Below are 26,280 nucleotides of genomic sequence, written 5' to 3' on the forward strand. Positions count from 1 at the left end.
AAACTCTAATAAACGCTTTCACTATTTACATTTTACGACCTCCATCAGCGGGGCTCCGCTCCACGGACACGGATACAACGGGGGCAGCGGCGGGGGCGCGCATTCCATCGGCGGGCACGCCCGACACAGATTTTGGACGGGTGCGCGCTTCACGACCTTCCGGGGAGGTACGCGGGTAGTGTGCGCGGGCACGTAGGAGAGTCTCCTGGAAACACTGGCCGGGCGTGTTCACGCGAGCGCGTCCACGAGCAGGCCGTGTCGGCCAATCAGCGCGCAGGAGGAGAGATGGAGGTTTATGGCGGAGCTGCAGCGGCCTGTGCTGAATGTGGGTCAGGGGTGAGACTCAATAATGGAGGAGGAACCTGTGAAGATCCAGAGGAGCTCCGAGGGCCGCACCTGCACGGCACCGACACACAACACACCTGCACGGCACCGACACACAACACAACACCTGCACAGCACCGACACACAACACACCTGCACGGCACCGACACACAACACAACACCTGCACAGCACCGACACACAACACAACACCTGCACAGCACCGACACACAACACAACACCTGCACAGCACCGACAAACAAAACTCTGACACACAACACCTGTACAGCACTGACACACAACACAACACCTGCACAGCACCGACACACAACACAACACCTGCACAGCACCGACACACAACACAACCCTGCACAGCACCGACAAACAAAACTCTGACACACAACACCTGTACAGCACTGACACACAACACAACACCTGCACAGCACCGACACACAACACAACACCTGCACAGCACCGACACACAACACCGACACACAACACAACACCTGTACAGCACTGACACACAGCACAACACCTGTACAGCACCGACACACAACACAACACCTGCACAGCACCGACACACAACACTGACACACAACACAACACCTGCACAGCACCGACACACAACACAACACCTGCACAGCACCGACACACAACACAAAACCTGCACGGCACCGACACACAACACAACACATGCACAGCACCGACACACAACACAACACTGACGCACAACACTGACGCACAACACTGACACACAACACTGACACAAAACACAACACCTGCACAGCACCGACACACAACACCCTCACAGCATTGACACACAACACTGACACACAACACAACACCTGAACGGCACTGACACACAACATAACATAACACAACACTGATACAACACCTGCACGGCACCGACACACAACACTGACACACAACACTGACACACAACACAACACCTGAACGGCACTGACACACAACACTGATACAACACCTGCATAACACTGACACACAACACTGATACACAACACAGCACTGACACAACACCACCCACAGAAACTCAGCTGGAGCTGTTCATAGCATATTTTGCACTACATAGTGTAATGTAATAATAATAATAACTGGTCTGAGCTGGTGTTGGTGTTCCTCCATTTATTTCTAGAATTCTTCTAGATCATAGGACAGGAGCCTCATTGTGGAGGTGTACAGGAGACCCACACACAGACCAGTGTCTGCTGTTCACACCACCCACTGGAGGGAGTCATCATCTGCAGCACAGAGCTCGGCCAGCTCAGAGGGGAAGAGGAAGGAGCAGCACCATCAGGAAGGCCCCGCAGACCTGTGACTACCTGGACTCATCAAAGCCACAAAAACAAGACCCCCCAACAACAAGAAGAAGGACAACAGCAGGCGGAGAAAGAACATCTCCATTCCATATGTGTCAGGAGTATCAGAGAAACTTCGCAGGATCTTCAACAACCATGACATCCCGGTCCATTTCAAACCTATGACAACACTGAGACAGAGACTGGTCCACCTGAAGGATCAGATTCCCAGGGAGAAACAGCAATGTGATATATGCAGTCCAGTGCAGTGAGGAATGCTCTGATCTGTACACTGGAGAAACTAAACAACCACTCCACAGAAGAATGGCTCAGCACAAGACTCAGCTGTTCACCTCCACCTCAAAGACAAAGGACACTCCTTTGAGGACAACAATGTCCACATCCTAGACAGGGAGGAAAGGTGGTCTGAAAGAGGAGTCAAGGAAGCATCTATGTGCTTCAAGCTTCTGAATGAAGAAGACCTGGATGACTGAGAACCTTCACCATCATCTTCATCATCTACTCCTAACAACTCATTAAACTGACTTTCTGTTTAGTTACATGATGTTTTTTAAAGGAGCTTCAGCTTCACACGGACAGAGTTAAAGTTAGTGTAGTACACTCTCTGACAGGCAGCAGGTAAACATACCTGAGCGGTCAGCAGGAGCCACTGAGGCGGTCCGGTGTGGTCACATGGTCTCTGAGCTGCAGGAGGAGCTGCTGCCTCCATCCTGGTCCTGGTCAGGGGGAGCAGACATGGCATCCAGGTCCTCAGGACAACACAAAGACAGAACGTCTACATGAGTTCATCAGAAATAAACAGTCAGGAGACGAACAGCTCTCCGGGGTTCATAATCAGACGGCTTGTTGTTTGTATGATGATGTCAGTGTTCGTATCAGCAGACACAGATGTCCCCCCTCAGGGTGCTGAAGACCCCCACAGCACAGAGAAGTAGGCCAGCGTGTTCATGTGTCCTCTTTCCCTTAGGATCCTTCAGTGTGTGATGTCACTGGTCTTCAGGACCATCTAGCATCATGCTTACAGTAGCTACATTAATGCCTGTTACTACCAGCAGGGTTCCATGAAGGCCACTCACAACTCCAGAGACTAGCCGAGGACTGCTAGGCTCTGAAGATGACCTGAATGCTAGACATCCACTTGCTTACTTAACTAGCTTACAAATGTTATAGTTAGCCCTACTGCTAGCTCCTGCTAGTCACTTCATCTCGTCACTAAAAGAGGCACTGGAACGACCCCTCTCTGAGGACGTGGAGCTGGGCCTCCTGCTGGCAGATGGAGGTCACGGTGAGAACCGTCCCGGCGTTCCTGCTCTGACTGACAGACGTCCTCCTCTCTGACTTCCAGCTCAGCCTTCCTGTGTTTTGTTTGCATCGCCCTTCATGCTTCTTGGAGCCACCGGTGGTTTAGGGACAAGAGAGGCTCAGTGTTTGTTTGGACACTGAGTGTCCCGTGGGACGGACACCGCTGCAGCTGTAAATGTGTTTTTCATGCTCAGAGCTCAGTGCAGTGATGGAGGAGCTTTTAGTCTGTCTGGTGAAGGTCGTCCTGCACTCAGTGAGCACAGTGAGGACACAGTAAGGAGAACCAACATGGACGACAGAGAGCTGCTTTCACACCATGATGTGACACACTCTGATGGACAGGAGGACCAGCTGCTAGCATAAAGGTTCCTTAAAGAAGATGAGCAGCCAGCTGGCATCTAACTAGCTTTATGCTATAGTTAGAGGTCTAGCTGACCCAGGAAGGACCTGTTAGCCTGGGGCCGTGAGCGCCTAGCAGAGGAATTTAACCTGAAACCATCTAGCTTGGCAAGGCATGCTTATACACAGTGGCGGTTCTACAGTGAATTACTCCCCGGGCAAGACCCCCCCCCGTGCCCAGGGGTCATTAAATAAGGGGGAGGCTGCAATTCAATTCAATTCAGTTTTATTATTATAGCGCGTTTTACAATCAAAAATTGTCTCAAGGTGCTTCACAGAGACCCAGAGCCTGAACCCCCTTAAGAGCAAAAGTGTCAGGAAAACTCCCTTTAACAGCAAGAAACCTTGAGCAGGACCCGACTCATAAGGAAGAACCTTCCTACTGACAGTCGGCCGGGTAGAGGAGGAGAAGAAGAGGGAGACAGGACAGAGAGGATGAAGGAGAGAGAGGAGAAGAAGAGGGAGACAGGACAGAGAGGATGAAGGAGAGAGAGAGGAGAAGAGGGAGACAGGACAGAGAGGATGAAGGAGAGAGAGAGGAGAAGAAGAGGGAGACAGGACAGAGAGGATGAAGGAGAGAGAGAGGAGAAGAAGAGGGAGACAGGACAGAGAGGATGAAGGAGAGAGAGAGGAGAAGAAGAGGGAGACAGGACAGAGAGGATGAAGGAGAGAGAGGAGAAGAAGAGGGAGACAGGACAGAGAGGATGAAGGAGAGAGAGGAGAGAAGAGGGAGACAGGACAGAGAGGATGAAGGAGAGAGAGAGGAGAAGAAGAGGGAGACAGGACAGAGAGGATGAAGGAGAGAGAGAGGAGAAGAAGAGGGAGACAGGACAGAGAGGATGAAGGAGAGAGAGAGGAGAAGAAGAGGGAGACAGGACAGAGAGGATGAAGGAGAGAGAGAGAGGAGAGAGGGAGACAGGACAGAGAGGATGAAGGACAGAGAGAGGAGAAGAGGGAGACAGGACAGAGAGGATGAAGGAGAGAGAGAGGAGAAGAAGAGGGAGACAGGACAGAGAGGATGAAGGAGAGAGAGGAACAAACATGACAGTTGCAAACTGGATAATATGATGATCAATGGTATAAAACATAAATTCCCCATTTAAATTAAACTATCATAAGTCATGTAAACTAGAGCTCTGCAGCTGGACTGGATCAAACATGTGTCCTTGTTATTCAGACAAAACAGAAATATCTCCCTGTGCTACAACAGGACTTTTATCCATAAATATAATCCTTTGTTACAATGATGGAGCTTTCAGATTTAATAAGCAGCATAAAGGTTGTGATGTGTAACACTTTGGGAACTAGTGGTTTTGAAGCCTGAGTGATGTCCAGGCTGTGAGCAGAGAGTGAAGAGAGGCTGGATGAAAAATAATCACTGCCAGTTTTTAGTCCAGCATCAGCCCACAGTCTAAGAGTCTAAGAACACTTCTACTCACTAAGGCTAGTTACAGCTTAATGATGGGTCAGGAGCGCTGGTTGTTGGTGCTAGTGACTAACCTAACAAAGGTCTGAGATGACGTAGCCATGGAAAGTTGTTGTTAGCTTGAAGCAAGCGGACTAGAAACAGAGAAGTTCTCCTGAATGTTCATCATGAGGCCCCTGACATTACACAGACCGGCTGAGCCTCCTGAAGTCTCACCTGTGTCCCCTACAGGCCGCCACTTCCTGTTTACCTGTGATGTCACCGGCGCAGACCACGTGACGGGGCAGTTACCTGTACGTTTTTTGTGTCACCTGTGAGTTGTTTTGTTTTTGTGTTACCTGTGAGTTGTTCCCTGCTTCCAGCAGTCATGGCGGACGGCCCGCTGTGTGTTCCTGCTGATGAGGAGCTGCAGGTGATGGAGGACACGCTCCATCAGGACTGGAGAGCAGCTGAAGGTGTTTTTCATTCTTTACGCGCAGGAGAAACTTTAAATATGTTTCATTTAACGTCTGCTGCACGCCCCCTGCTGGACACACGCTGTCAGTTCAGCTCCACCTTCACCGCCCCCCCCCCCAAACGGCTGCATTTCTTTTTCTTGAAATAAACATTTAAAACTCAATGAAAAAAAATAATTAACTAAATAAAAGTTTACAGAAAACACTCAAATTTATGAGAAACTTGACTCAAAATTCACCTAAGTTCAGATCTTAGCGGTAAATCCATGTGCATGTTTACACCCACTGCCTGTTTACAGGTGGAGAGTACAGCTGATGTTAGCTGATGTTAACCCTTCACTCACCGTGTGGGTCATTCAAACTGAGTGACATCACGTCCAGGATCAATAAAGTTTGTAAACAAAATAAACAAACAGTCGAATCATTGACTGTATTTATGAAAGTCACAGTAGACAGGCTGCTTACATGATAACATACATTATGATATAGATGTATACTTGGCTACATAAAGGACGAGTACACAGAGTTCTGCTGGCAGCTGTGAAGGCACAGATCATCTCACACACACACGCAGACACACACACACACACACACACACACAGTGGTAGAATACTGAGTGACTTCCCACCGTGCAGCAGGAACACAGCTGCCATGTTAATGCTGGGTTTGGGTTGTAGTGTTAAAGCAGAGACACACCTTCTCTCCAGTACTTTCCCTTCTTTGCATTGCTACAGGTGTGTGTGTGTCTGTGTGTGTGTGTGTGCGTGAGGCTAAGGCACTGATGTAGAGGCACAGGTAACATGGAGCTGCCTGTCAGCGTGAAGGCACAGAGTATCATACTGTATATGGCTCAGCGGGGGTTAATATATGTATATATATGTTTAGATCCAGAGACGTGCTGTAAACTCTGAGTGTGTCCGTTCATACAGCAGAGTCACATCCAGGGACGACAGTCGGCCATCAGTCACCTCACAGGACTCTGCTCGCTCCATCAGGGTCGTCATAGCAACACAGGAAGCAGAGACCTCCCCGTCTCCTCCTGGACCTCCTGTCAGACACAGAGCAGGGGATCCACTCCCAGCCTCTCTCCAGACTGCTCCCATCTCTCACTGTACTGCTCCTTGACTGGTGATGGTGTGTGACACAGCTGCAGGTGTGTTTACTTTAGTTTGTTTATATCAAATATATATTTTAAATGAAGCTGTGTCAACATGAGCGGTAGGATCCTTCAGTGTGCTGCTCTGAGAGGGAGGAGACGAGGAGGAGCGGAGGAGACGTGTCACATGATTCACGGTGAGGGCAGGGAGAGCACCTCCACCAGCTGAGCACGTCCTCCTCCACCCACAGCTCACTGCTGCTGCTACAGGAGGAGCCACGACCAAGCACTGGCTGCTTCAAAGCAGGTGTTCCATGAGACACAGACACACACAGACACACGCACACACACAGACACACACAACAGACACACACACACACAGACACACACACACACACACAGACACACACACACACACAGACACAACACACACACACAGACACACAGAAGCACACAGTGCTGCTGAGGGGAGATGAGTTGCTGCAGGACAGACGCCCCTGATGAGCTGCAGAAAGAGGGCAGCAGCGCCCTCCTCTGGGCTCTCAGACACACAACATGTATGACACAGACACAGCACCGTGTTCGTACAGTCGCCTCTGTCAGGGCGTCATCAGAGCAGCTCTGTGAGAACATCCATTCGAAGGCCCAGCTGATCTTTTCACACACTCTTTCAGGACAGCTTCGTCTGCCTGGTTCCCTTATCGAAGCATCTTTGGCTGTTGGATCCAGCGGAGCCTGCTCACAGCTGCTCAGCACGCTGCAGCTTCACACTTCATGTTCAGGTTCAATCTTCACTAAAGCAGCAGCTGAGGAGCGACAGGCCGGACACAGAACACACACAGGATATACAAGATGACAGCAAAAGCACTGAGGCACACGGACGATGCTGGCTTCATCCTCCTCCTCCTCCACCCGCACGGCTCTACTCCATCAGGAAGGGGACCATGTCAGGACCAGGGGGGACGAAGAACCCCTCAATCTGCTGCAGAACAGGCCAGCAGAGAAACATGGAAACATTCAAAACAGGAGGATGACATCAAAACTAGTCAGGAAGGTTCCAAGAAACATGACACCAAAAAAACCAAAGTCACACAATGAGAGAAGAAGTTACAGCGAAATAAACTTCACATGACAGGGTCTGAGTAACATATATACATATATAAACATATATACATTATGACATGTTCCACAGACCAGTCATGAAGAAGAAGGACTTTACTTTGTGTTTACCTGAGTCTGTCTGCTGCTGTCCAGGTAGTGCTGAATGTTGTGTGCGTGCTCAGAGGAGGACATGGTGGACATGTTGGACGGGGTGGTCAGAGGACTGACGGTGGCGTTCTCCTGGCTGATGGCTGACGTGCCCACCACAGGCTGGCTGCTGCTCCACTGGAAGTAGCAGGAGCCGTGAGGAGGACTCTGCTCCAGCGGCGCGTCGTCCCCCCTGAGGTCCGGAGCCCCAGACAGAGACAGAGCGCCGCCCCCTGCTGGGCCAGAGGGGAAGTGCTGGCTGAACACGCAGCTGTTGTGAGCGGCCGCCTGGCCTCCTGCCAGCGGCCCTGGCTGCGGGTGGTTCAGTCCGGTGACACCCTGAGGCCAGAGGCCGGCGCGGGGGAATGTTTGGCTTTGAGAGGTTTGGCTCCGGAAGGCCGGCATGCTGTCATGTCCGTTCTGCACCGTGCCGGCCGGAGCCAGCTTCTGCTGCAGCGACCGCCTTTCAAACAAGACGTTCTTCTGCAGGCAGGGAGCCGAGAAGCCGACGGGACCGTTCGAGGGACTAAAGTCAGTGCATGGAATGAGGGGGGGTAAGATGTCCATGGCGCTGTTTGGTGGCTGAGCTGAACTCTGCAGCAGCTGCTGGGCGGGAGCGGGACCCCCCCTGTGTCTGCTGCCGGCCCGCCCACAGGCCTGAAAGTCTCCGTCAGCAGAGAGGGGCACCGTGAGCTCTGGCAGCTCTATGGACGGGCTGAAGATGTCCTGGAGCTGCAGCTCCTGCAGAGGAGGCAGGCCGGGGTCGGCCCGAGGGGGCAGGGGGCCCTGATGAGAGAGTCTCTGTGAGCTGCTGGTCCTCTGACCGGGCTCAGGGACCGCCGTGCCGTTGACTGCCCCCTGCTGGTGAGCATACAGGCCGCTTACAGGAGAGTAACCTGGGCTGGGCGCCTGGAAGAGCTGCGGCTCACAGAGCTCCGAGAACGGACAGACCTCCGACAGGCAGCTGGGGGGCGTGGGGGACTCCCCCTTCTCCTTGAACAGGACGCTCTCGATGTAGTCAAATATGTCGTTGGTGAGGACGCTGTCCAGGTCGGATCTGACGTTACTGTGATCCTCGTCCTGACCTAACCTCTTCAGAGCGTCCTCCCACTCCATCAGCTCCACCTCTCCCACCTCCAGGTTCTGCAGAGCCGAGCAGAAGTCTCCGCTCTGCGCCATCTTCTCCAGGCCGCCGATCACAGCCATCACTGACTGCTTGGCTTCCTTTTTCACCACCACGGGCTCCCCTGTCATGGCCACGGCCTCGTTCCCCTGCCAGGCATCGCTGGCCACGCTCACCAGAGCCCGGCTGTTCATGAAGACCTGGTCCACGGGCAGAGGAGCCTCCACCCGCTGGGTGTAAGCCATCTCGTCCTGCCTGAGGAAGCAGTCCAGCAGAGAGCCGGGGCTCACATCCGCCTTCATGTCGCCGCTGCTGAACATCTTGTTGAACTGGAACTGCGCGACGTCCACCGTGGGGCCCGTGTTGTACAGGACGGCCTCTCCTGTGGTGAAGCTGAAGGGGAGCTGCAGGCGGCGCTGGCGCAGATACTCCTCCCCCTCCGCGTTACTGAAAGAGACGCACAGCGGTTCAGGCGGAGGGTCGGGTCTGCTGGTGGCGAGCACCAAACACACAACAAACAACAGAGCTGCTGTACATGAAGCACTCACACTAACGCTCTCTGATAGGCGATGATGAACTCTGGTCTTCCTCCTTTGTAGATCAGCTTGGCGTTGGCCTTCACCCAAACCCAACCGCCGGACTTACTGAGCAGCCGGAACACCGTCAGGCCGCTCTCTCCTGTTTTAATCACTGCAACAGAGGTGAAGGGAGTTAGATGGTGATCGACAGCCGTTCTCAGCGGCCTCTGGGAGCGGTCTACTGCTCAGTGGTCCAGTGTGGTGTGTAGTTATTGTGTAGGAGGAACAGGTGCAGTGAGGGTGTGCAGACGTACTTCGGATGTGGTTGTCGGCGCAGTACATCATGTCAGCGGCGTGGATGAACTGGTAGCCCGAGCCTTTCATGCACAGCTCGGTCTCGGAGTAGCCCAGGATGATCTTCCCCCTGCACACAGACGGAAAACAACATGAAGTTCCAAAGAGGGGCAGAGAGACTCAGAGCCAGAGCTGGGGGGGCTGCAGCACCTGCTGTCGATGCCCATGGGGGTGAAGTCCAGCTTGTGTTTGCTCTGAAACAGCAGCATCTTGGCTCTGATCTCCACGATGGACGGCGGCTGGACGGGCACAGCGATGGTGAAGAGCGCCAGCTGAGGCCTGCTGCAGCTCCCATTGTCCTTCAGCAGATTCTGTCCGTGGAGGAACTTCAGGCGGCCCTGGAACTTCAGAGCCTGGTCCAGAAGAAGAAGAGTCCTTCAGAAAGGTTTGTTTTAAATGTGGGACAGATCAGACTGACACTAACCAGGAAGCCCGAGGAGTTGTCCAGGAGGCAGCGGAAGCGACACACGAAGCTCCTCTCCAGGAAGGAGGAGTTCTCTGGAGGCAGCTGCTCAGGACTGTACAGGACGGGGTTAACACTGCCCTGCAAGACTGAGACACACACATCAGACACAAAGTCACACCAACACTGTCTACAAATGAAGATGTCACACTCCTCCTGGTGCTGCTGAGCTCAGGTTAACCCCTCGTGTTTAAACAGCACTTACTGTTCCCGTCTGCAGCAACGGGCGGCGGGTCCAGAGCGAAGTGGAGCTGCTCCCTGAACAGAGCGCGGTCATCAGTGTGGATGAGCTCAAAGACACTCTGGTGGACGATGTCAGACTGTTGGAGGGAGGGGAAGAGGAAGAAGAGGAGGAGGAGGAAGAGGAGGAGGAGGAAGAGGAGGAGGAGGAGGAGGAAGAGGAGGAGGAGGAGGAGGAGGAGGAAGAGGAGGAGGAGGAAGAGGAGGAGGAGGAGGAGGAGTAAGAAGAGGAGGAGGAGGAAGAGGAGGAGGAAGAGGAGGAGGAGGAGGAGGAGGAGGAGGAGGAGGAGGAGGAAGAAGAGGAGGAGGAGGAGGAGGAGGAGGAAGAAGAGGAGGAGGAGGAGGAAGAGGAGGAGGAGGAGGAGGAGGAGGAAGAGGAGGAGGAGGAGGAGGAGGAGGAGGAGGAACAGCATGTCAGTTACGTCAGCAGCAGCTGCAGGCTGGTGAGAGGTCTGAGGGTCCAACACACATCTTTACCTAAAACATGCTGACTGTGCAACTTGGAACTGGAACTAATCCTCTTACAACAGTTTAACCCTGCGATGCCTAAAACTCACTGTGGTTCAGAATGTTTCATTTCAAAATAAAAGCCACTAACATCACATTCTTCCACAATAAAGTTCTGATGTTAGGAAATGTATTCTCTTTACAATGATGGTTAAAACTACAAACAAAACTCAGATGTTGATATTTCCAATAGTTCCTGAACATATCACGTGAAGCCATGATGGAGTCACTGAGCAGCAGTCACATGACCAACACTCAGAGTCTCTGACCTGCAGCTTCCTGCAGCTGATCTCTGTCTGAACACCTGAGTGATTCTACACACACTCTGACTGCAGACAGGATGGACCAATCAGAGCACACTGACTGATCATGTGACAGGAAGGGAGCTGTGGTAAGAGGAAGTGGATGCCGGCGTCTCACCTGATGGAAGCCCAGGTAGTCCTTGATCGTTGAAGAGGCATAAAAGACAGAACCATCTGACGTGACCACCATCACGAAGCCGTTCAGAGCCTGCACACACAGCACACACACTCAGAACAGAGACACACACAGCACACACACTCAGAACAGAGACACACACAGCAGACACACACTCAGAACAGAGACACACACAGCAGACACACACTCAGAGCGGACACAGCTCTGAGGTTTGTGTGTGTGCTGGTCAGGTTGTGTCACAGAGTTGTGTTCCAATAAGGACACATTAAGTCCCAGTTTATCACCATTTACATTTGTTGTGTGATGATTTAAGTGTGGTGTGGTGTTTTAAGTGTTTGTGCAACAACACACAGAGCCACAGGTCCTGCTGCTGTGTCTGATCCCTCACAACAAACTCTCAGCAGCTGTTCCTGTGAGTCGAACAATCACGGCCTGCTGTGGTCAGTGTGAAGGTGCAGCTGACAGGTGTGTGTCAGCCGCCAGGCGTCAGGCCCTTTGTTGGGAAGCACGAAGCGTGGAGGAGCTGAGGCAGGCGAGGGCCTCACCTGTCATAACTCCTGCATGGATGAGCTCCACACAACAGCACACAAATAAACAGTGTGTGTCTTTGCACCTGCTGCTGCAGCCTGTCCTCCATCAGGCATCAGCCTGATCAATCTTCAATCTGCTCGATCAGACTGTGGCACATTTTGAGGTATGTTCAGTGTCTGGCCCGTCATGCTGTGCGGCTTCACACAGTAAATCTCATATTAATGACGTTTATCATATTGTTTAGTATAAACAGGAGGAATCAGCAGATATTCAACTTTCCAACCTCTCTTAAACACATCATGAAACTAAGACTAAACCTAAAGTTATAGTTCAAGTGTTTCGACAGAGTTCTGTGTTCACACACACAGGACGTCACTGTGTGGCCCTGATCCGTGGCGTCTATTAACCCTCTGGTGTCTGAGTTACCTGGAGCAGGAGGTCCCCCTCAGAGAGCCCCGCCGTGTCCGTGCTGCCCCCGTTCTGCCGGCCGACTGCAGGAAAGCTCAGGCTGCCGTTGCTGCTCTTCATGGTGGCTGCACAGGAGGACACAGAGTTCACATCTCAGAGGTGAAGACACACATTCAGACATGAAGGTGTAAACAGCTGTGTAAACAACAGACTGCACTACACTGCTACTTATTAATTATCAGCATGGCATCACATCCTTGTTGAGTTTGCCTGAAAGAGCTGCAGTTCCCCCTGCAGCCTCTAGGGGCAGTGAGGCAGTGTTAAACACCCACCAGCAGAAACCAAGTGTTGTTTTTTGATGTTTACATTTGCAGACCTCCATCAGCTGACACCGACACTGAGCCCAAACAAACCACACATTAATGGGTGTTCTAAAATAAGTCTGTAACAGCATGGACATGTAGAATGGGCCTATTATGCAGCTCGGCTGGCAGGACGTCACATGCTTCGTCTGGCCCGGAGACACAGCGGCGCGTCCACAGATCCAGAGGCGGCTCCATCACTCCACAGTCAGAAGCTGTGAGGTGACCTCAGACTGACGCCGTTCACCTTCACATGGACACGGTGACACAGCTGCAGCCTCCCTGCAGACCTCCTGCAGAGCTGCAAACACACAGCCAGTGTGTGCTGTGGGTTTACTTTGGCATCAGCTGCTAGTGAGAGCATGAAGCAGCTCGGTGACAGACCTCCTCTGTTCTCTCTGTTGTCTCTGACATGTCGGCTCAGGTTGGATCAGGAGTCCTGCTATTGTTCCTGAACGTGGGGCTCACATCGCCTCCATATGACGTCAGAGCACCGAGATAAAGCAGGAAACAACATCAGCTGGAAGAGTCAGAAGAGTGACGCGTGGCTGCAGCCAGCGTCCTGCCGCCGAGCATTCTGGGAATCAGCTGGATCAACTCTGCATGCAGGGACCCCCACCGCTGCAGCTCTGTCTGCTGTGGTCCATCACGGCTTGGTTCATTTTAAAACTGCAGCATTAGCATTAGCATTAGCATTCTTTATCTAGTAACATCAATCATTTGCACGCAGTAAGCTAGCAAGTTAGCAAACAGGTCCGTCTGAGGAGTTTGATGAATCAGCTGCTGTTAATCACTGCACATTACTTAGGGAGCAGTGTGTCTGTGTTAGCAGCTAAGCTAGCGCCCCTCAGGAAGTGAGAGAATTGAATTAGCTGTAAATGCCTGGAGCATCCAAACGGTTCAACATGGCCTGAAGCTTCATCCTGAATTCTGTTAAACCCACAGTAACTGGCCCACTGTGGGCTTCAGGTCTGTGTCCCCGCGGCGTCCTGCTGTGGACAGCACCGCCTCCTGGATCTATAAATAATCTGCATCATGAGTGTGCAGAAAAAACGCTCTGGTCTGCTGCCAGAAAACAGGTTTTCTCATTGCTGTGAAACTGATCTGGCAACGAGCACATCCGCACACACAGAAGCAACACACTGTGTGTGTGTGTGTGTGTGTGTGTGTCTGCCCTTTGGGAGTTTTTAAAGCAACAGCCAACAAGAGCGCTTCCCTTATCTGGACGGCCACTACAGGAAAATCCCAGGATATGGCCTCTCCCAACCCGTCCGTCCAGTCCTCTCACGCAACTCCTTTAAGGAGGGAAGGGGCCCCTGAAGGCTCCGCCCCCAACACACACACACCTAGGACTCACACAGCGTCTACACACAGCCTGACAACCACACACAGCCTGACAACCACACACAACCACACACAGCCTGACAACCACACACAGCCTGACAACCACATACAGCCTGACAACCGCACACAACCACACACAGCCTGACAACCACACACAACCACACACAGCCTGACAACCACATACAGCCTGACAACCACACACAGCCTGACAACCACACACAACAGCATGAGCTGTGTCCCAGCCTGCAGACCTCACTAGAAGTAAGTGCAGGTTTTAATGATGCTGGTCGAGCCACACATCCAGACAGTCCAGGAGGAGGAGGAGGAGGAGAGGAGGAGGAGGAGGAGGAGAGGAGGGGGAGGAGGAGGAGGAGGAGAGGAGGAGGAGGAGGAGTCCCGGCCTGGAGAAGGAGGAGGAGGAGGAGAGGAGAGGAGGAGGAGAGAAGGAGGAGAGGAGAGGAGGAGGAGAGGAGGGGAGGAGGAGAGGAGAGGAGGAGGAGAGAAGGAGGAGAGGAGAGGAGGGGATTAGCGTGTGCTGATCCAGGGATGAGCAGCAGGTTTAACCCTCCTCACACTGTGACCCTTGTTACAGCGTGCACCATCCTTCTGTTTCCTGTTTGGACCAAATGAATCCAGCTTCAGCTCATTGACCGTGTGAGAACCGGTCTGTATGCAACAGAATTATCAGAGCTCAGTGTGGTCAACAGGAGCTCAGCAGGTTTTTATTCTACCACACACACACAGTGAATCCACTGATGACTGTTCACTGTCTGAACACAGGCTACATGCTAACAAGTGGCTACATGGGACTACAGACGAGGTCAGTAAAGGTCATCCAGGTGTTTGTAGAAGAGGTCAGAGGGTGAACCTGGTGGTGCTGATGGTGTCGTCATGTGACCGTGCTGCAGCTGCTTTATAGTGTAGCATTAGCTTTTAGCTTCTGGTGATCATGTTTAGGCTTCAAACATCACAAAGTGGAGTTCATCAGCTGAACATCTGACTGGATGTGTGTTCCTACACAGGCGAGGCACTGTCAGGGTCACGGGTTAATGCTGACCAACAACTCAGAGAAAACAAGGAAGCAGGCTGGTTCCAGGCTGGTTCCAGGCTGGTTCCAGGCTGGTTACAGGCTGGTTCCAGGCTGGTTACAGGCTGGTTACAGGCTGGTTCCAGGCTGGTTCCAGGCTGGTTACAGGCTGTTGTGCAGGTTAAACGTTGAAGCTCTGCTGCCTGGTTACTGAACCTCAGAGAACAAAGACCCTTCACACTCCTCTACATCCACCTCCAACAGAGAGGCCGCCTCAACATCAAGCTGCAGCTTCCTGCCTCAGACATCAGGCCATCATGGGCCGCATGAAGCTCAGCACGCTTCCATGTACAGCTAACATCTCAGTGACTGAGTCAGCCTTTAAAGGGTTAATGTGCTGTTACCACACACACACTTCACTGTGTGTGAAGCTCAGACTGGACTGGAAGGGTTAACGTCCTGTTTGTTGGAAAAGTGAAAGTGAACACTGGGACTGACTACACACACACACACACACACACACACACACAGACAGACACAGACACAGACAGACACAGACACACAGCCACACACACACACACAGACAGACACAGACACAGCCACACACACACAGACAGACACACACACACAGCCACAGACACACACACACAGACACACACAAAGACACACAGACACACACACAGACACACACACACAGACAGACACACACAGACACACACACACAGACACACAGACAGACACACACACACAGACAGACACACACACACAGCCACAGACACACACAGACACACACACACACACACACACACACACACAGACAGACAGACACACACACACACAGACACACACAGACAGACACACACACACAGACACACACACACACACAGATACACACACACAGACAGACACACACTCACACACACAGACACACACACACAGCCACAGACACACACACACACACACAGACACACACAAAGACACACAGACACACACAGACACACAGACACACACAGACACACACACACACACAGACACACACAAAGACACACAGACACACACACACACACACACAGACACACACACACACACACACAGACACACACACTCACACACACAGACACACACTCACACACACAGACACACACAGACACACACACACACACAGACACTCACACAGACACACACTCACACACATACACACACACACAGACACACACACACACACACAGACAGACAGACACACACTCACACACACAGACACACACACACACACACACACACACACACACAGACAGACAGAAACACTCACAGACACACAGACACACACACAGACAGACAGAAACACTCACACACATAGACACACAGACACACAGTCACACTCACACACTCACAGACACACACTCTCTCTCTCTTTCTGGGTGAAAGCAGCACCGTGTGGAGCTGAGACAGGAGAAGGAGGAAGTGCCGTCACAGGCTGGAGGTCTGCCAGCTTCAGAGGGAGCATGAAGCATGCCAGCAATGCATGGGGGAATATTATCTTGATGTGAAAACATTTAGTTCCAGTAGATCCTGCACAGAGATGGCTGTTCTCACGCAGATGTGCAGGAAAGGGCAGAGCTGCTACGAACAGCAGCCAATGAGCCGGCCCAGTGAGTCCGAACGTCCGCCCTCCTCTTCCTCCAGCACAGCTCGGATCCTTCACAGCATCATCACAGCGTTCTCTGTGAGGTCACATGATCAGTCAGTGTGCTCTGATTGGTCACAGCTCCATCCTGTCTGCAGTCAGAGAGCAGTCAGTGTGTGTGTGAGTGTGTGTGCAGAATCACTCAGGTATTCAGACAGAGATCAGCTGCAGGAAGCTGCAGGTCAGACAGAGACTCTCTGAGTGTTGGTCATGTGACTGCTGTGAGCATGTGACTCCATCATGGCTTCCTGCTTGTCTGACCGGTGGATGAAGGGGTTGGTATGATATGATGCCTTCAAGGACCCTGGGACATTGTCTCTGGTCTTTGCTCTGCTAACAACACTCAGACGAGGACCCAGGAACACCCAGTGATTCTGTGCCGTCAGTGCGCCGTCTGCCTCTGTGAGGCCATATCTGTCTCTGTAATCAGCAGCCTGAGCTATTCTGGGCTGCCGGGCTTGTTTTTATCTGCTCACAGAGTAAAGTCATCAGTCCTCAAACAGAAAAGACAAACCAGGTGTCAGGCTGGTGTGAGCTGAGCCACACGGAGCGTCACTGAGGTGATCTGAGCAGGCTCCAGGATCTCGCTCAGAGCTCTGAGGGATCCTGCCTGAACACAGGTTAGAGCACGAGTCCCAGCTTTTGTAAATGTAGACACATCAGACAGCAAAGTGCTGAGGATAAATATCACCTGATTTAACCCTTTAAAAACAGGAAAGCCATGATCCAGATTACAACTAGACACAGCTGATGGCCATTATGATGATGATGTTTATCAGCATATCTGTCACTCAGACAGGCAGCAGGAAGCAGCATGTTAGCATGTTAGCATGTTAGCATGCTGTGTTTGTGGAGGCTGGAAGCAGCTTTTTAAAGTGAGCTGTCACTTTGGCTGCTCCGTGTGTTTAAATTCCTTCTGAAGCCTGACAGATTCATATCATCGTGCTTAAATAAATGTCATGATGCACGCTCTGGGTCTCACAGCCGATTCTGCTCCAGCACATTAACAAACTGCATTGTTGGCTCTGAATGTCACAGACGGGGAGAAGCAGCGCTGCGGTTTGAAGCTGCAGAGACGCACAGCAGACCGTCCAGAGGATGGAAACAGAACGAAGACATGATTCAGTCTGTCTCCCAGCGGCTGCAGGGACTCTCACGGCACACTGAAACCTGAGTCACTCTGCCTGTCAGTGAAGGCAGCAACAGAGAAGAGCTCCTGTCCACAGACCTGCTGCTCACACTGTGTGTGTCTGTGTGTGTGTCTGTGTGTGTGTCTCTGTGTGAGTCTGTGTGTGTGTGTGTCTGTGTGTGTGTGTGTGTGTGTGTGTGTCTGTGTGATGTCTGTGTGTGTGTGTCTGTGTGTGTCTGTGTGTGTGTGTCTGTCTCTCTCTGTGTCTGTGTGTGTGTGTCTGTGTGTGCCTGTGTGTCTGTGTGTGTGGCTGTGTGTGTGTCTGTGTGTGTCTGTGTGTGTGGCTGTGTGTGTGTGTGTGTGTGTGTGTGTGTCTGTGTGTGTGTGTGTCTGTCTGTGTCTGTGTGTGTGTCTGTGTGTGTGTCTGTGTGTGCCTGTGTGTGTGTGTCTGTGTGTCTGTGTCTGTCTGTGTCTGTGTGTGTCTGTGTGTGTGTCTGTGTTGTCTGTGTGTCTGTGTGTGTGTGTCTGTGTCTGTGTCTGTGTGTGTGTGTCTGTGTGTCTGTGTGTGTGTGTCTGTGTCTGTGTGTGTGTGTCTGGTGTCTGTGTGTGTGTCTGTGTCTGTGTGTCTGTGTTGTGTGTGTGTGTGTGTGTGTGTGTGTGTGTGTCTGTGTCTGTGTGTGTCTGTGTCTGTGTCTGTGTGTCTGTGTCTGTGTGTGTCTGTGTCTGTGTGTGTGTCTGTGTGTCTGTGTGTGTGTGTCTGTGTCTGTGTGTGTGTGTCTGTGTGTGTGTCTGTGTCTGTCTGTGTGGCTGTGTCTGTGTCTGTGTGTGTGTGTCTGTGTCTGTGTCTGTGTGTCTGTGTGTGTGTGTGTGTCTGTGTGTGTGTGTGTCTGTGTGTCTGTGTGTGTGTCTGTGTGTGTGTGTGTGTGTGTGAGCAGCACGGCTCAGATATCCTGAGTACCAAGTGATCAGGCATCACAGCCTGACATGCTGTTACCACAGCAGCTCTGATTGCTAACAGGCCCTGGATGTTTTCAATGATCTTGGAGAGCTAGCCCACATTTTTCTCAAATTTCTAACAGCGTCACACAAACATGTCAGCAGCAGCGAGCCGCAAGCCCTCCAACACATCCAGCGCTGCCTCGTGAAGTCACGCTATGAGGCGAGCCGCCCGCTGGCTCGCACAGATCTGCCGCTCCGAGGCAGCCCGATAATGTTTCACTATCAGCTCCTGAAATCTCACCCGCACCCCTGAACTGCTTATGTTTGCTCTTTCCTTCAGAGCCTTTCTTTTACCTAACGATTTACGGGATGCTTATCTTAAAGTCTGGGCAGGTCCTCACAGGAACAGGCAGCCAGGCTTCATGTTTTGACTGGGATCACCCCTCAGAGTCCACCTGAGTGATCCTGTTCAGATAGACGGCTCTCTGACATCCATCCACAGTCTCAATGATTCAGTGTTTTATACACGGTGGAATAAAGAGCTTATCGCTCCGCACATCTGGAACCACATCTGTGGCTTCACACAGAGAGCACTTGTATCTTTAAGACAGAAGGTAGATGGACCCGGTGTTAGCCAGCAGGCAGGGCTCAGTGCCTGGGGCCCCAGACCCGACAGGGGCCATCCACGGCACCAGAGTCAGAGTAGGAATACACATCTGTAGCAATGATGACAGCAACAACCGAAATAAGGAAGAAGATGTAAGTTGGTGTTGTTTAACACAATAGTGATGGATGGCTGGATGAAGGCCCGTCACAGTGGAACAGTATTTAACCTGTTCATTACACTGTTTAGTAGCAGCCAGATCAGTGATAGCTAAGTTGTAGCTAGCTGGCTAACTGCCCCTGTCTCTTGTCTATTAGCATCAATTGTTAGCCACGTTAGCTTTGTGCTATTAGAGGATCTATTCTTGGCTAAAACCTACATTGTTAGACGTTAGCTAGTAATGGCAAGCTAGCAAAACTATGATGACCATGCAGCGCCATGGTCACACAGCAGACCCTGCACCGATGAAGCTGTGTGTTATACTTTAATGAAGCGCTGAGACATCCGACAGCTGGCCTCCAAACCAACAAACACTCGCTGTCATTGAACGCAGCACAGATCAGATCCCTGGCAGCAGGCCTTTGCACACAGCTGGCCTCAGGTGTCCCAGCATGCTAACAGAGCGGGCACACACACACACACCTGCATTGTTACAGATGTATCACATGGCACCACCCTTCATGGCACCACCCTTCATGCCACTGCAGGCAGGCTGCTTGGAGGCACTGAAGGGTTAACCTGTGGATCCTTTAAAGAGACCTACTGTAAACAGACAGTCTGTGCTGTGGCTGCACCAGGGAATGATGCACAATCACATGACCTCACCTCCACACACACACACACACACACACACACACACACTGACTTCTAAGTTCTGCAGAGAACACAGACCAGAGACCAAAGGTTCAGTCCTGCCTGGTCCCACTTCACTGTCTGGTTAATGTGTGCTGACCCAGATTAGACTTCAGTCAGTATTTCAGTATAAAGTCCTCTGTAACAGGGAGTGCACACGGAGAGCTGAATGCTGTGGGCTGTGTTACAGCCAGATTACAGATTACAGATTAGGTCTGAGTCTGGAAAGGAATGAAGAGGTGGAGGTGTTACCTGCTGTGTGGTCATGATGCTGTTAGCTCTGACTGAATTCAGTAGTTAGCTGTTGTTGCTAACACAGGCTAATTCTACCATGAAGGCTGATTAACTCTGATCGTGGCAGGATTGTGATTAACCCTCAAGTGTCTGGTCTTCATTCTGTCCCATGCTGACACAGCAAACCTCCCAGTCCTAATAAAACACATCGATCACACACTGCTGAGTCAGCAGGGAGGTTAAACTCTCGAGCTTCAGCTGCAGTTTATGGAAGCTGTGATCAGATATGATTAGATGGTGCAACCACAGCACTTCAACCTGTCTCACCTGCAAAGCAGAAGAAAAGGGTGGAGGCAGCAGAGGAATGCCAGCGGCTCCGAAACATGTCCGCTCACAGCTTCACACTCTCTCAGCCTTTTGTCAGGAAACAATGCCTCAGCTACTGAAACATGAACAGCAGGACGCTGGAGACGTCCTGAGAGCAGACACAACCAGTTCCCACACACACCTCCATCCTCACAGAGTCAGGGCAGGCAGAGCGTCTGCCAACACCTCCGCCGGAACGCCTGCTTCCCTCAAAGGAAGCTATCATCAGTGGAGATGCTGCACGCCTGACTCACGTACGGCTCGCTGTCACATGACTCATCAGGTTTCACCGAGCTGCAGAGAGTCGGCTGGAGGCGCAGCTCTCAGAGATGAAGGGCGGATGTGCTGTTTCCTACAAGCAGATTCCTGCGTGCCTCTCATTCCTGCGCGCCTGTCAAACGTGCTGCTGCTGCATTCAGTCTCAGATCAGTTCCACTTCCAGCCTGCAGAGGGCCGACACGGGTCGGAGCACATTCATCTGAACAGACGCTCACAGCAACGTCTGACTCGTCTCCATCTGTGTCCATCAGCCTCTGTCACGGCACTGCTGCAGTACAGGTGGAGCAGTGTGACACCACAACACAATCTCACACCACGCACAACATGATGCTTACTTAACCCGGATTACCTGCCGGCTGCCCTCAGGGTTCTGTGTGTCAGCTTATGATGTTTGAACTCCTCACCTTTGAAGTGGCTCTTGACCCTCAGGTATCCCACACTGAGGCGCAGCACCGACAGTTTGTCCAGACGGGAGCGGATCTCCTCGGGAAACGGCAGGAGCTCCATCAGCCTGTCCAGCTCGCCGTTCAGCCGGTCCCGGTGGCGCTTCGACGGGTTGGATTTGACCACATCGCTGCCGTCGGAGATCTTCTTTCTGAGGAGGGAGAAGGAAGCACATGCTGACTGAGGAGGAGGTCTGTGATTAAGACCGTATCGTGTATCTGGATAGTCTTTAAGCTGGAAATGTTCAGACCTATTTTCAAATCTGGCTATCACACAAGTGTGTCCGCACTCAATCCGGTTTAATCCAGCTTGTGTGCGGTCCTCCAAACCACCAGCCTAGATCCACCTCTCGTAGGTGGATCTAGGCTAGATCAACCTCTCGTAGGTGGATCTAGCCGGATTGAAATCAAACTGGATACAGCCGGATTCGAGGTGTTGACACTCAGAAAAAAACATCTGGATACATCTGGATGAATCCCTCTTTAGCCACATTTATTTCCCCAGTGTGAACGGGGTATCAGTGAACAAACAGGAAGTCCAGACGCTGATCCGATCCACAACGACACGAAAAATACAACCAGCACAGGAGGACTCCGAGGCCTGCTCACACCCAGCGTACACTGAGCTCGATGCTAACGTGCTCTTTAAAAGAAGCCAAGACACACAAAGCCAGACTTATCATCCCTCCAACACACACCTGCAGACACACACTCAGCCACTATTTAAACCACAACAAGATCCATGAAGGCTCGTTTCAGACAGGAAACAAGATGGAGGACCTACACACTGAAAGGATCCATATTTTTAATAATGCTCCATCCTGAGCTCACAGCCTGCAGACACCAGGCACGAGGCTAACGTCATGTCTGCAGATATTTAGGAAGCGGAACCAATCAGTTCTGATCACATTCGATCACATGACCTCTGTTCCCTCCTCACTCAGCTACCAGCACCCCAGCACATCATGTAGCTGCAGCCTCCCTGCCTTCACCCTGACTGTCTCCCCTCGCTGAGTCTGCTTAATGACAGGCTATTACATTTCCTCCACGGCCACTACACCGGGCTGCCGGCCTGGTACCGGGCCGTAGAGAGCAGGGCTGATCTCACTCTGCAGAAATGCTCAGCAGAGACAAAAGCCACATTCAGAAGCTTTTTTCCACCTTGATTTGCTGTGGATCACGGGGCTGAGCAGACATCAGGGCGTTCATTGTATGACAGGAAGACGTGTTAACGTGTCCCTCAGTCTCTATCTGGACTCCTGATCTCATCACACATGTACCACCTCTGACACAGGCAGCCCTGCCCTGCTGGGAGGACACTGACACACAGAGGACGACTCAGAGTCTCTGATGACTCTGTGACGGCCTGTGTGGGAATGCAGAGGCAGAGGTCCCATCAGATCCTGACCGACATCCCTCTGAGAGCCTCTGGATGGAGCTGGACTCCTGACCGTGTGCAGATCCTGAACTCAGTCCTACAGACCCACAGAAAGCAGCACAGTCTGCAGGCTCAGAGGCCTGAAGGTCCCACACCAGGTCCCAGACTTCCAGCAGACAGGTGTGAGACCTTCGCAGACTGTTCTGATTACACAATGTTTTGCCTGTTCTGTAGCAGAAAAACTGGATTTATTTTCCAAATGATGCACACGATGACTGAGCAGGGCCGCTCTCTGTGCCGACAGACATGACCGCAAATCTGGAAGTAGGACAGCTTACAAAAGCAGGCTGAAGCCTTCACAGAGCCTAACAGAAAACAACATGCTGCACACACATGAAGGATGATGAGTGGGTCCCGACCAGAGCGGGTCCATGTCCCCCGCGCCCCTCAGAGGGGCAGCCATGACTGTCAGAGCTGCGCTACTTCAGGGTTAATTCACAGAGTCCTCCACAGACAGATGACATCAGAACATACAGACCAAAATAACACCTCCTCATCCTCAGCCGGCCTCAGATGACTCGACCCGCTTCTGTCTGCAAGAAATGCACAGTCATGCTCTAACTTATAATCAACCTAGAGTGTTAAGTACAGTCACACACACACACACACACACACACGCTGCTCTCAGGGAGCTTTAATCAAACCCCGTAATTAACAGACTTTCACAGCGACCTGCTGCAACACAACACTGCTGAGAAGGAAGACTCCACACACACACACACACACGAGCACGTGCTCTACACACACACACACACACACACACACGAGCACGTGCTCTACACACACACACAGGCCTCTGTGAGGAGAGCTGCATTAAACTGGTATTTGTCTAATAGTAAAGCAGGATGCAGGGTGAGAGGCTGGCAGCATGTGCAGCATGCAGCAGCCCTGCTCATAAAACCAGGAATCTGGATGGGCCGATCCGCCGTGGAATGCCCCTGTGCAGTGACCACAGCTTTTTACAGTCGGGCTCAATGGTGCCTTTGTGCAGCCGAGCCCAGCTGGCCGTGCAGGAAACCTCAGGCTGCACCGTCCTCAGACACACACAGACGTCTGCACACGGGCCGCCTCCTATTCTGGGAGTTCCACTGGGAACAGCCGACGCACAGACACGTGTGCTGCAGGAGTCACCTTTAAATCTGCACAAATAGGACATGTGTGTAAATGCTGTGAAGTCAGAGCCCGGTCAGACGGGGACACAGCTTCTGAGTGAGCTGTGTCTCAGCTGGGAGGATGCTGGTTGTAGATTTCAGCTCTGCATCTAACACAGTCATCCCTCTGAGGCTGGAGAGTGAGCTGACCACCCGGGGCTTCACCTCCACCCGGGGCTTCACCTCCACCCGGGGCTTCACCTCCACCCGGGGCTTCACCCTCCTCTGAAACACAGGGGTTCCACAGGGCTGCATGTGGAGCCCTCTGCTCTTCACACTGCTCACACATGACAGCACCCCCCCCCCCTACAGACTGGAAGTGGACCAGTGGCCTGGTCATTAAGACCAAAGAGATGCTCGTTGGTTTTAGACAACGGGTCACGTGCTGGTGCTTGGCTCGTTGTCGATCAACATAAAGTGACTGCAGAGCAGCCTTTAATGAACAGAGCTGCATATGAAACATGCTCTGTGACACACAGATGTTCAGCTGCATCACTGCTCTGAATTATTCTCCAGATTCATAAAAACACAGCACTTCATCATGTCTCCGGCTGTCTGGGTCTAAGCAGCACACTCACAGACTTCCAGAAAATTCCGTTTGAGAAGTTAAATACAGCAGATTAAACATCTAACATGCTGCTGACACCGAGCACGTCACCGCGGAACTGCAGTCAACAGGTCAGCCCCATGGTTTGAAACCCGATCTACTGATATCTGAGCTATTTTACCACATTGATACTGGGTCAGTAACAATGTGTAGTTATGTAGGATCGATAATCCGCCCACTGCTACCACAACATCTGGATGGACGGCCCGACATACAATATAAGGTTTGCAGTGAATCAGCTGGAGTTCAGGGGTGGAGTGATTATATTCAGGTCTGTTAACCTTCACGACTGGTCAGGGTGAGGTATAACACAGGGTCAGAGGTCAGACACACACACACGCTCTGTGCTGAAGGACTGAACCCTCGACCTCATGTTGTCTGCTGAGGACACGCTGTCCATGTCTCAGCCTGAGAGGACGCCAGCACAGGTGCTCTAAGTTAATGAGTCAAATCTGCTACAGCTCAAAACATGTCAGTTCAAGGGTTAAACAATACTGGCAACAACTAACTGCTATTAAAACACAAGCTTTGTTTAAAATATGAAACCTAATCAGCAGACATGATGATCTGCTGTGAAGAGACACTTCAGACATCCTGAGAGAGAGAGAGCTCACAACGACGTGTTCAAGGCATCAGGTAGTCACGTGTCTGTGTGTGAAAGGCACTAACGGGTTAACATATCCGATCATGTGTGTGTGTGTTTTCCTTTTTAACTTTCAAAAAGACACAACAATGCTGTCACACACACACACACACACACACACACACACAGATCCCAGAGCGAGGCAGCGCGAGCCCGTATCAGATTACAATAACACGGCGCTGGGAGCGCGCGCCCCCGCCCTCCTGGAGCATCGCGTGAGAGCAGCCGCCGAGGCTCCGGCTTGATTGTGATTAATGCGCGAGGGCAGCACATTCATGCCAGACCCGTTCTTAAGGTGGTCCACAGAGACCGGGCCGGAGCCGGCAGAGCGGCGCCGGCGCAGCGCGCACAGCGAGCCCCGCTCACAGCCTCGCATGTCCGGGTGTTGCAGGCAGCGGACGTGGCGCCGCGCTCCACCTTAACTGCGCACTTCCAGCCGCTCTGCCTCCGCGCGGCTGTGAGCGCCGCTCTGTGCGCCGCTCTGTGCGTGTCTTACTGTTTGAGGACGGGCTTCTTCCTCTTCTTGTTCGCGTACGTCCCCGGGTTCCCCAACATGGTGTCCGTGTCAGAAAGTTCACTGCGCCCGGCTCGATCAGCCCTCGGTCCTCCGTCCTCCATCCGCACGCTGACAGTCAGACACGGGCCCGCTGCTGCTCCCCGTCCCTCCGCCTGACAGCGCCGTGGTTCAAAGACTAAACGGGGACAAACTTAACGCAGCCCGGGTCCGCGGAGAGTCCGAGCCGCGCTGACAGCTCCTGTGGGCGGCCGCTGCTGCTGACCTTGTGGCGCAGACTGAGGTTTAGGGAGGAAGTGGAAGTTGGGAAAAGTTCGGCGCAGGTCTGAGCGCGTCCGGCCCGCTCCCCCTCTGGATGAACGCCGCCGCCTTCTTGTTGTGCGGGCTCAGAGCTGCTCCTCTCTCACGGGGCGTTTTCAGGAAATGTGCCTTCAGCCGTGTTAAGGTGGACCGGGCTCTTTGTGGCTCCTCTGTGATTCCTGACTAACTTGGCTCAG

The 26,280-nt window shown here is 52.2% G+C and overlaps 1 protein-coding gene across 1 annotated transcript; it reads right to left on the reverse strand.

The window, feature by feature from the left end:
* Positions 1 to 5,656: 5,656 nt before the first annotated feature.
* Positions 5,657 to 26,280, reverse strand: LOC114426706 (aryl hydrocarbon receptor-like). Its single transcript, XM_028394257.1, has 11 exons — positions 25,766 to 26,280; positions 21,392 to 21,582; positions 12,186 to 12,292; positions 11,211 to 11,300; positions 10,249 to 10,363; positions 10,005 to 10,132; positions 9,731 to 9,933; positions 9,541 to 9,650; positions 9,257 to 9,398; positions 7,568 to 9,155; positions 5,657 to 7,319 (listed from the first exon to the last, which is right to left on the reverse strand). Exons 1-11 carry the CDS (start codon positions 25,885 to 25,887, stop codon positions 7,260 to 7,262), a joined length of 2,856 nt encoding a protein of 951 aa, XP_028250058.1. The 5' UTR covers positions 25,888 to 26,280; the 3' UTR covers positions 5,657 to 7,259.

The sequence above is a fragment of the Parambassis ranga genome, chromosome 21, assembly GCF_900634625.1.
Source record: "Parambassis ranga chromosome 21, fParRan2.1, whole genome shotgun sequence".
Taxonomy (NCBI): Eukaryota; Metazoa; Chordata; class Actinopteri; family Ambassidae; genus Parambassis; species Parambassis ranga.

Coding starts and splice junctions, on each gene's coding strand:
- LOC114426706 (XM_028394257.1), bottom strand. CDS start 25,887: ATGGAGGACGGAGGACCGAGGGCTGATCGAGCCGGGCGCAGTGAACTT. Junction 21,583..25,765: donor AAGAAGCCCGTCCTCAAACA/GTAAGACACGCA, acceptor CTCCCTCCTCAG/AAAGAAGATCTCCGACGGCA. Junction 7,320..7,567: donor ACAGCAGCAGACAGACTCAG/GTAAACACAAAG, acceptor CCTGTTCTGCAG/CAGATTGAGGGGTTCTTCGT.